The sequence below is a fragment of the Pseudopodoces humilis genome, chromosome 4 (assembly GCF_049639895.1).
Source record: "Pseudopodoces humilis isolate 2021_Gansu_Grassland_sample_001 chromosome 4, ASM4963989v1, whole genome shotgun sequence".
Classification (NCBI taxonomy): Eukaryota; Metazoa; Chordata; class Aves; order Passeriformes; family Paridae; genus Pseudopodoces; species Pseudopodoces humilis.
Window position 1 is genome coordinate 42781943 of NC_142203.1, and position 12156 is coordinate 42794098.

Sequence of the window (12156 nt, forward strand, 5' to 3'; positions counted from 1 at the left end):
ATGAATTATGAAGATGACAACATGATAGTCAACACATCCATTGGCAAGAAAATAATTAGAACTGTTACAGTATCAAAGGTTGTCCAGACACAGAAGAGCTAGGCCAGTCAGTGAAGAACTGGATGGTAACTACATTTCAGGATTTGCAAGGCAAAACGACTTATAATAATAAAAAAATATTTTTCAGTTTGCCCTGACTAGTTGAATTTGAGTGATGTTGAAAGGTCAAACAAATATTTTCTTGTTTCTTTTATTTGGGAAGAAAACACAGAGGAATACATAAATTGAGCTCTGGTAAGCCAAGCTTTTGTAATGTGTTTTAGTGCAGAAAATCGTAACTATTCCAGTGTAGCAGGTTCCTTCAATTTTGCAGTTCACAGTCCCCCTGTATTTTCCAGCTACTTTCTATTGCTTCAAAGAAAAGTGTTAAGGACTCATTCTTGAGGTCTGAACATATTAATTACATTTCTATGTTCCCATTTTTCTAATTCTACCTCTGAGATTAGCATAGTCCCTGCAACAAAATATTCTGCAGATCAAATCTTTTTTCCCTGGCAATTCTCTAAGACTCAGACAAGATTTTACAAGCAATGTACCACATATTTTTAGGAACTCCCATCAGATTTTTCATTTGTAACTGGAACAAGGTCTTAAGTTGCTCTGGGCTACTCAGCAGTCTTGTGAGGGTACAAACAGTATTGGATATACCTCTACAGTAATATGCTTAAAATGTAATAAACACAGAGCATGATTTCATATTTCCACAAAAAAATTGATTATTATCAACACCACTATATTTGGTGCTAATGAGCAGAGAACCACCCATATTCTATCTAAGCAAATTTAAAATTTCATCTGAGAAATGAACAATGAACTGTTGTATCAATGTACTCAATATCGATCAAGAAATTTCTGAAAAAATCAGAAAAGCAAGCACATAATTCTGGTTAATCTTAGTCCTTAATTAAATAGCTCATTCAAAGAAGAACAGAAGAACTAATGAATAAAAATACCATTGACACTTGATTTCCCTCCCAATACTAGCCTGATAAAAGCCATCAATTAAATAAACATTTTTCTTGAGTTTTCTTTAAATCTTTATCACTTGAGTATTCAGATTTTTTTATACTTACAATTTAATTATTAATAGGTTATAAAATTAAAAGAGGTTTCAGAAAACATCAATTGGGTTTTTTTTTCCTTTTAAAAATAATTTATATATGAAATCTCCCCTCAGCATCCACTCCCATCCACAGAGACAGGACACTGTGCTGGACACATCTCTGATTTAAAAGTCTCAGACATCCTTACTGGAACTAATTAATTCCACAGATCTCAGTATTAGTCTTCACAGTATTCAGCATTTGCATTCATGTCTTAAAATACAAGATCTCTAGAGAAAAACAGGATGAAATGAAAACTAGTGAAACGGCTGTAAAACTGAGCAGTTGGAAGGCAGATAAATGTAGTTTATATAACTTGAACTGAGTCAATCCAAATCCAAATCAATATTCATCAAGGAAGTCAGAAAATTGAAAACACCTATACAAAGGCATGATGTCCTGAAAAACAAGGAATCTGAAAAGGATGTAGAGGTTAACTTAGGGGACTAATATCCCAGAATCAGTATTTGAAGAATATTAAATAACTAAGGGCTTTTACATATGAGATGAAAAAAATAGATGTATCAAACTCTTTTAACTCTGTATGGAGCAAAAATACTGAAATACTATCTATGGCTTTGGAGCGTATTTTACAAGTAAGCAGAAATTGTTTAAGTTAAAAAAGATACAAACATAAATTATTCAATACCTAGAATAAACACATTGCAATGAGATTGAATAATTCAGCTTATTTTGATGGTGTGTTAGAAAGCTATGACTTGGATGCACACATCTCCATAAGGAAAGATACAGTTTTAACACTCCTACGATCTAAAATTTTTTTTGAGTGTGCCATCAGAAGAGCATTGCAGCACTTGCCTGTTGATGTTTTTTCACGGAATTCTTCAAGTTTCATCAGAGTTGCTGATGTCAATTGCTCTAAATGTACATCTTTAGGAGGCCTGAAGAAATCCACTAAGCTATTTACTGTCACCTGTTAAAAAAAAAAAAAACATGGTAAATTTACTATTTAGTAGGACTTTTGATGATTTATAGCTTATTCAAATATTTACTTACTGCATCATACACTATTTCCAGTGGTTGTGATTCTATCCTAATCCTCTGATCTGCTTTCTCATCCAAAGGATTAGTCTCAAACATTATGCTTAAAAGTGAAGTACTCTCATCCGAATAGACAGTTCGAGAAGAGAGGAGACGGGGTGTACACTTTTCTTGAGATACACCTGTAACTTCAAGTGAGTTAATTTTTGTTTCAAACCTGTAAAGAAATGTAAGCAGACTGTTCAGATGCAATATCCATCTGGCTAAGTACAATTAGATGGTAAGGGTATAAAAAATTAGATTGAAAGAAACCAAAACACAAACCAGTAAAATAAATTTCTACCCTACCTTAACTATAAATAGTTTATTCTAAAGATTTAATACAAACATCCATGTGTAAACTGTTTTCCATTTCATTATCTTTTGTGTCTATTAGCTGCCCCTGTCGAAATACAAAAGGGCATCCAAGTTATTTCCTTCATACACTTTTCATGAGGATAGGTGTCAGGGCAGGTAAGAGATACAAATGGGAATTCTTTAGTATGACCTCAGGAATTAGAAGGCATATCTCTAAGTGGAAAACAGACATACAGCAGAGAGAAAAGGGTTCTAGTGCAGAGAAATGAAAGAAACAAAGACATACAGTCATTACTCCAAAAGGTACTTTTCACGTCTAGGGTTTTTTTTTTTTTCCAATATGCTATCCACCTCTGTAACAGCTCTCAGCTTAAGAATTTTTATCTCCCAACACTCTAAGAAAAATATTTCACTGCAAAAAATGTTGTTTTTTTCCTTTTTCTTAGTACAATAGCACTGTCAGGGCCATTTAGATGCACAGGAGTGCCAACAGAAAAGGCAGAAGCAAAACTTGAAAAAAATTATGCATAAAACTAATCAAGATGAATAGTATCTTAATATCATACGTAGATTATACATATATGTCTCAAAGTAGAAGGAACAAGGTTTAAAACAGAAGGGCTACATTCTCCCAGAATTTTTAAGACACTATATTTGAAATAAAATTGAAATATTTCAGTAGATGCTTTTCAACACCTACTATGAGAGCACAAAACAAAGGAAAAATCATCAGTTACACCCTTCTTCCACAAATCTAAAAGTGAACTGGGAATACAAGAACTTTTCAGTCATGTTAAATGCCCACAAACAAGTGGTTGTAAGATCACCTTACTCAGGTTAAGTTTCAAAAGGAAACTTAACAGTCACTTTTCAAAGTAATTTACAAGTTAGTAGCTGGATTGTTTGCACATAACGATGACAAACTTGAAAAAAAAAAGGACTATATCCGTATTAGCACAAAGACCTCTGAAGATGCAGAGTATTCTACCATGGAAAGAGTATCCATGATTCATCCCTTAGCCACAGAAGGGTTCCACTCCAAACTGCACAAGAAATGACACTTAAATACCATAACACAGTCTTAAAATGCCTACTAGTCATCCTCATCATCATTTCATGAAAGGCAAAACCAGTTTGATAGAGAAAGCTCACCTTATTGCTTGTGCACCTGGTCGTTGGGTAAATACTGTACTCAAGTCAGCTAATGCAATTTCTATTAGTGTAGGAGTTTGCTTGTTTTCTCTTATTGATATCGACATGCTTAGTAAGTTCACAGAGAACTTCATGGCTTCATACTAGATATGCCAGAAAGACAACAACACAGGAGTATAAAATACATTAATATACATCTTGATACAGTTTATGAAGAGATGAAAGCTGCAACTAAGCTTGCTTTCATGCATAGTTTGTACCACAGCTGGTGTAAAAGTCTACGAAGAGGCAAGGCTAAACTAAAGAGTAGAGTATCCTTACAAACATGAGTCTTTGATATCTTTACCATATTTTGTGATAAAGACCTTCTGATGCCGAGCTAGAATGCAGTTCATCATACCATCCTTGGTATCTCACAAAAGGTTAATTTATCATACTATTTCTGAACAATTCAAAATGTTGCTCTTCCCCATTACAATCCTTGAATCATCTCTTTCTTTATATACTCACTTATTCTACCTCATCTACTGTCACTCGTATTTTAGATTCCCATGCACTTCCTGATACTTCATTAAGAAGTGCATTTTCTTAAAAAACTTTCGAATATTGTAAGATAATATATGAATATACTTCAATGTTTAAACCACAATACACTAGATTTAGGATCTTATTCTTCTCAGAACAAGCACAGATTTATTCTTTACTATTTCAGAATTCCAAAAGTAAGCTTTATAACCACTATACTGAAACAGCATCTAAGGATGCTCTGTTACACATAAAACCAGCATGCAGTAAACTCATAAAGCATATCAGAACAGCAGCATTCAAATACAGAGAAAGAGCTTCAAGTAATTTAAAAGTGATTTCCTAACACCTTTATAGATTTTTATTAGTAGATAAAGCTACCAACTGTGTGCTGTCATATAGCCAGCAATGACTTACTGATTTTGGAAGAGTTGGATCCACAGCTGTTTCACTATATCCAATTGCTGCATAAAGTTTAGCCTTCTCTTCCTGTGTCATCAGTTCTTCAAGACCTGGCACATTTCAAGAGGTTAGTTAAATTATGCATATGTAGTATATATGCAGAACAGGTATCTGAAAAATGCAAATACTGTTAAACACTTTCCTGTGCTTGCTAACTCCATGATATACAGTAGATACTGTCAAAATTACTGTCCTGAATTACTGGAAGGAAATACCCTGGAGTTTAAAGCCAAGTCTTCCCAATCTAAAGCATGCTTTAAAATGCTCTTAAAATTTTTTCCTTACCTATTCTACTTTCTAGCTTACTAACAACAGAAACAGCCTTTCTGATTTACTTTCTATGTTCCATAACTTTTAGTAGTTGCCTCATAAATCAAACATGATTATACATGGCATGAAATAGACAAATTTTAAAATGTATGCAAGTTAAATTGTTTACATTCCATTAATTTCAACTGTATTGAACGCAGTTCAGAAGGAACAACAGAAGGAGTTGTACAATTGTACAACTTCTGTTACATGCAACTAACAATTACACTAGCAAAAGAAAAGGCTAAGAGAAAATGTAAACACCAATAATTTGATAAGGAGTTCCACTGCTAGGGACTTAGGACTCTATTAGAGTCCTAGTAACAAACAAAATACCAGTAAATTATCATACTTGAACCCTTTGTTTCTTGGCTCTGTTCATCCTTTTTTTCACCTGACCAGCTCCATATCCAGCTAAACCAGCCACCAGAATTTTCATCATCTTGTTTTACTCCTGGTCTGTAGATTTTCAATCCAGCTTTAGTTGCCTTAAATTTAAAAAAACATTCAGGTAAGTAACTTTCTTCACACTTTTCCTTTATTTTCCTAACAAAGAGGAAGCTCTGCCCAAGGCAGCTCCAACATATCAGAACTGCACTAGACAACCATTAAAAAGGCAAAATATTGTTTTTTAGTTTCCCTTCTAGTCACTTTTTCAAGTACACAGTGTATTATTGGACCAGTTTCATTTTGCATAACAACAACTACCTTTACAAAAGAACAGAGCATGTAAAAGGTCAATAAACATTTCTTACATAGCAGATTTTCTCTCCAGCTCTCGCCATAAAAAACTCTGAACATTATATGCAACAGCTTATAAATTATTTCTAAAGAATAATTTAAAATACATATGTAAGCAATTAAATAGCCATTACAGGTCAAATTTTACATCAGCCCTATATTTTTCACTTCAAGATGGATACCCTAAGAAATTTAAAAGGTATTTACCCTCATAGTACAGTATTTACTCTAACTATTCCTGTATGTGATATATATAGTTAGACTAGTAAGTAAGCCTTCCCTTTGCCCACATTATTTCCACAAGGGGATGTCCTATCTGATGCCAGTGCAGTGGTCCTCACAAATGCTAGATCCTCACAGAAAGTATAGACTACATCCAAAATTGACCACTAAAAGTTCATCATAGGGATGGCAAACGAATATCAAGCAATCCAAGTGACAAATTTGTTCTTAGAACTGTAGTGATCCACACAAACTAACTTTCTTCATGATTAATACAATCCAAAAATATACAAACAGTTGCATATAAGCCCTAAATTTAAAGACACTTCAGTGAAAGTAAGACAGGGATCCCTCCTCAGCATTCAAAACCCAAACGTCTCTGCAACACAATTAGGAAAAACAGATGACTATAAATCAGTACTCTGTAGGGACTTGTCACATCTACATACCTACTGGCCAAAGAAAGACAGAACTCACTAAAAAACAGTAAAGGCTTCTGGATTTATACTATTGATTCACCTCAGAGATGATGTAAAATGTCAGCTTAACAACACAAGGCTTCAAAAAGTTTTAACAAAGTACTCAAAAGTCTTCTTTATAAAGGTTGCCATGTCATCAAGCAGATGTTACAGAGTGAATGACCCAAAGAAAAAGCAGACCAGCCTTAGATAAAAAGAGTTAAGTCTGTAAAATTACAGGTATCTGGGATACTGGGGAGTTGGTGCTGAAGGACAACTGCCAGGGAGAATAAGTGATGTTCAAAGCTATGACTCTTAACATGCCTGAAGCAGAAGCAGGCATCACAGCCCAGGGTAAGAAAGACCGTAGACAGAAGCCACTTCTGCAAAGATGAAGAAAAAAACCTCTGTGCAGTATGGGTACTACAAAAATTTGCTGAAGAATCCTCTTGGACTTTCCCTGTACTCCATTTACAATGGTTTAGTAATCAATGCAGTCATAGACAAAGCTTAACCAGCAAGGTCAACTACTTAGACTAAAAGAGAGAACTACCTGAAAGGTGGGTGTAGCCAGGTAGGTCAGCCTCCTCTCTTCAAGTAACAAGCAACTGAACATGCAGAAACAGCCTCAAGTTGTGCCAGGGAAGGTTTATATTGGCTATTAGGAAAAGTTTCTTCACTGAAAGGGTTGCCAAGCAAAGGAACAAGCTGCCCAGGCATGTGGTTGAGTGACCATCCCTGGAGGTATTTAAAAGGCATGTAGATGTGCCTGGAACATGGTTTACTAGTAGACTTAGCACTTTTCTGTTAATAGTTGAACTTGGTGATCTTCCAGATCTTTTCCAACTTAAATGATTCCATGAGTCTATCCTGTGTTCTTACTTAGGTAAATCCTAAGTCTGCCCTGGGTTGAAAGGATAACATTTCTCAAGCTGATATAGAAACTTGATGCTTAGCTCACTGAAGCTACTATTTGGTACTTCAAACACTCAAGATAAAGAAGCAGAAGTGGTCTGAGGTTTGGAATATAAAGTTCTGGCTACAAAGTTGCCTGAAAATCAGCACTGTGATCACAAATGTGATTTCTGAGGAGCCTGATTTCAAGGTCTATAGAAAAGTAAACCCTTGAAATTCAACTCTTAGGTATGTTTATAAGAAACCTAAGAAAAGCTTTCCAAACAGCAAGATCATTTGCCTGGCTTTACTCAGCCCACATCTAATGGGTGCTCCTTTAAATACCTGGTAGACTTAAGGCTAACTCTCAGAGATTTGTCTCTTCTAGGTCCTTTGAATCTTTTTACAAAGGTATAACCTGATGACAGTAACACAGACGGGTCCTGACAGATATATAAGAGAGAGAATACAACTTCATATCACTGTGACCTGATTTTCAATACTTTGAAATATATTCATATAATCAGCTAGCACATCTTTCAAGATGCACTTCTAACATATTTCAAATGCAAGAGTTAAAGTCAAAACAACTGAAAATTCGTTTTCTTGCAACCTATTTTTAAGTGTTACAGAAATGTATGTTAAAATTCAGGATCTGAAGGTACTAGGAATGCAATATGACAATGTTTTGTAAACAGCATGATCAAACTGGGGAAAGGAAAAATAAAACTAGATAGGAAATATTTCAGGATTTCCATCAACTTGCAAAAAGTTGGAGGAAAAAGATAAAACCAAGAAGTATACACTACGAGATAAGACAATTCTAAAATCAAATGAGAACTAAACCAAAACCAAATCTTCCCCCACCCCTTGAAAAGCACTTCAGTTTGGACAAACTGAAGGGGAACAGCCATGAATGCTGCTTCTTGTTTTGTTACAGTCTGGATAATGGTAACATGCATCCAAATGGAGGCACACATACAGACAAATAGATGGGAAAATCACATTTTTAGATTCCTCTTCAGAGTTTTGGGTTAGAAGCACAACATCTGTGACTGGAGCAATTGCATTTATACTATATCTAATATACTTCACATACCAAAAACCATAAAAAAATCAAAATTTTTAAATTGCTTTCAAGCACTGTCATAAGCAGTAACTGATATTTATAATGTTTAATTATTAATTACTGCCTTCTTTCAGATGGCAAACTTCTTATTCCGCTTACTTTTAGGTGCCTTGATTATTAATGGAAAAAGATCACAGATTTCAAAAAAACTATAAGTATTTCACTTCAGTGTCCTAGAAATATGCTCAGACATTATATTAATGTAAATAAATGTAAATAAATATATTAATGTAATAAAGTAAAATTAAGTAGTACATTAACCTAGGAAAAACAAAGGTAACAAATTAAGTGTAACTACTCAAATCACATTATCTTGCCTAATTGCACAAATCTACTTAAATGTATTATGCATTTGCTCTACTCTGAGTCACATTTGCAAACAGAAACACTGCATCTCTTTGCAAAGCCACAACATACTGCAGGTGACCACTCAATGTAACACACTATCATGAAAAAAAAAGGAATAAACCAATAGTCTAGGCTACTGTGGGGAGGAGGGAGGGACACCCCTCCCACCACCAACCTGACAGCTTTGGGTATAATTGTTTCCAAATTGAGTTTGGCCACATTTTCCACAGTAGATCTTTCCCACCAGAAGTAGAAACTGATTTATCCCAGATAAGTCAATTTGAAGAAAGCGTATATGAAGTTATTTAATTTTTGTTTAATTACAAGCTGAAAAACTAACAAAGACTGTATGATACACAATTCAATCACCATAGCTAAAAGGCTATGTTTCAGTTATTCATAGACTCATTTATATTATGCAATTTTACCTCAACTTCTGCTTGTTGCCTTGCTAGAGTGATGTTAAAAATATCCAAGGTCTTTTCGAATTCCTAGAAGAGAGATGAGAAATTATTTCAGACAATTTGAAAATTGTTACATTCCATAGCTCAGTTTTACAGGAAACAACAGAAAGCAATTCAATTTTTGCAAACCAAGTTAATTCACTCCATCTGAAAACTTAAAACAAATGTGGAATAGCACATCAGTTTAAGCTGCTCTTTCTTGCAGTTTCTAATTTAAAGATTTACCTCACGTATTTGTTACTACTACTCAAAGTGAAAGGTAATGACAAAGTTGCAAGTATTGCCAACTGAAAATTTTATTTTAACTTAGAACTGATTTAGGAACATATTACTATTTAAGTTTGAACAAGTGTCAAGATGAACAATATTTAAGCCTTCAACAGAAAATTACTAACCTCCAATGATTTTAAGATTTCTTCATTAGGTTTTTTTGACGTTATCTTTGTTTTATACATCTCTTTATAGTTCTTCACTTGCTTCCTATGATGTGAAATATGTTCCCATGACCACATTTGGAGCTTAGGTTGAACATTTACTTCAAGGATGCCATAAATAACGTATTTCCACCTAAAAGCAAAGACAAACGTATAGCTCAATTTTTGGGGGGGATATTGAAAAGGTTCCTAAGACTTTGCAGACTGTCACTAAATAGAACTTCAGGCTGCCAAGAGTGAAATCCCCTGACAAATACTGCACTTCTGATCAGCTGAGAAAACTAAGAATTTTACTCTTTCCCCACACAAAGTTGACAGACTGCCGGTTCCTAAAACTCAAAGTTAGCTGTGTATGAAAAGTACCCACAGATGTTGAGAATGTTTAGAATGCATGCATGTTGAGAATAATAAAAATATATCTGAAAGGAATCTTCTGAAAAGAAATCAAATCCTGGCCATCTGTGTTGCAAAGGTTTGCCTATTTTTAGGTAATAGATTTGCTCTTGTAATACTACCTAATACATAACTGGGGGGGCCTTCATTTAAACAAATTTATGATACAAAAGTACTATAAGACTTAAGCTCCTGATAATGGTCTTTAAGACCACAATCACAGGTTTTCAAATATTGTGTCCTCAGCTTTGGTTTGAGGTCCTCATCAACTTCTTACAATACTGGCTTAAGAAAAAATTATAAAAACAAAGATGACTTCCTTTCAGAAGGAGATGAGTTCTAACCTCCCTAAGTAAGAAGCAATTCCTTGATAATTATTTCAGATTAATAACTAAAATTATTTTCAAAATCTGAGGTTGCCTACCATGTCTTGGCGTTGTTATGCACTGGAACATCAGGTCTGTACCTTCTATATGGCAGATTTCGAGTCATCATATCAATAGACTCAAGAAGCTCCACAACACTGAAGTACTAGGCAAACAAATTCAAACTGAGCATTATTATCTTTCTGCAAACAACAGGTATCAAGCTTCTCTTTGAAGAGGAAATCAGTTACAAAGAAAAATGAGACTAAGTTAATAGATTCTATATGTATAGTATAAAATTTCAGACTGCCTTCCTTATTCTTGCAAACTAACTGTTTTACTACATTACATATAACTTCAGAAAAATAGTAGGTACCTGTGGTTTATTGAATTCAACAGTTATATCCTGTAAGTTTACATCTAAATCTATTTTCGGTGATGAAAAGTCAACATCAGATCGAGGATTCATAAGGAGTTTGGCTTTAGCTGAAATTGGGCGGAATACTAAAAAACACAAGTTGATAAAAAAGTGCAATTCAATTATTTAAGACTGTAATAAATTGTACACATATTTATCTTAAATTATGCCAGATTATTAGCTTTAAAACGCTAGACTTGAAAAACATGTACTGCACCAATAGAGCTTAAAATAGAAAACAATCTAGACTCAATCTTCAGTTTCACTCTGGCAACATTTATCAAACAAATTTTTGCACAACACCACCACAAACTTTCTTGTATGCTGAATTACATACAAATGCTTCAATAAATAATTTACTTTGAAACAAATGTAATTTTTTTTTGGCTATGATACATTTATAGTACAAGACAGTTTCAAATATAGCATTTATTCCACTGTAGGAACTCTTATTCTGTAAGATTTTTTTGCTGTTGTTGTTGTTACAAATGCTTTACTCTTTGATAAATTATACTCACAACGGTTTTAACCATTGTTAAACATGTTACCAAACATCCCATATTTTTAATTTCAAGCCCAAATAAGCATGGAACAAAATCATGCATTCTACATAAAAGTGAGGCACATCACAAGAAAAAACATTCAGAGTAGAAATATTTTATCTGTTCCACAGTTTGGCAATATCTGGCATTTGAAGCCATGGTAATTCAATATTTTCATCTGCCTCAGCAATTAATCCAATAGTAAGAATTTTTTTTATTACTTGTGTTCCTGTAAATCATATTTTTATCAAATATGACTTCTTTCATCTCAGCAAAAATACTGATATATTACCTACATATCAAATATTCCAGATTCTCTGAATGGTTCATACAAGTGGAAACATGCATTTTTTTCAAGAAGAAACCATTAAACTTCCAGCTATACCTCTATATGGTAGCATTTCAATTAGTTTTCTCTCTGTATTTAGCTTCCTAAACTTCATTCTTTATGATTTTTATCTTTTTATGGTTCTTTTACATAAGTATAGTATTTGTATTTACATGAAGTGATAAAATTAGACTTCATGCTTATTACCTTCCTATCAAAGTTTTAATCTAAAGACTTGCCCCAAACGGGACCAAATTTTCATTTGCCGCAGATCACCAGCATAGTCAGCACCTCTGATGGAACTGCTGAATGTAAATAGTGTTAATCTTGAATCCTAAGCTTTACATACACCTATTTTGGACTTACTACATGAAGCCTTAAACAACTTATAACACTTAACATTTGTTTTCTTGCAAATAATCAAAGCCAGCAACTAAAAAAGATTGGTAA

General features: G+C 33.9%; 1 protein-coding gene across 4 annotated transcripts in view; it reads right to left on the bottom strand.

Annotated features, from left to right (window-relative positions):
- VPS13A (vacuolar protein sorting 13 homolog A) overlaps window positions 1–12156 on the bottom strand; it is a 111488-nt gene that overhangs the window by 84822 nt on the left and 14510 nt on the right. For all 4 annotated transcript variants that reach the window (XR_001331455.2, XM_088054416.1, XM_005522646.3 and 1 more), the window contains exons 11-19: window positions 10795–10922; window positions 10478–10584; window positions 9622–9793; window positions 9191–9253; window positions 5323–5458; window positions 4617–4711; window positions 3675–3817; window positions 2181–2382; window positions 1983–2097 (exon numbers count right to left, since the gene is read on the bottom strand). Coding sequence is in view for 3 of the 4 variants with exons in the window: in XM_088054416.1 (XP_087910542.1) it covers window positions 1983–2097; window positions 2181–2382; window positions 3675–3817; window positions 4617–4711; window positions 5323–5458; window positions 9191–9253; window positions 9622–9793; window positions 10478–10584; window positions 10795–10922 (1161 nt within the window). In the remaining variant the exon portion in view is untranslated. The remainder of the gene's footprint in view (window positions 1–1982; window positions 2098–2180; window positions 2383–3674; window positions 3818–4616; window positions 4712–5322; window positions 5459–9190; window positions 9254–9621; window positions 9794–10477; window positions 10585–10794; window positions 10923–12156) is intronic.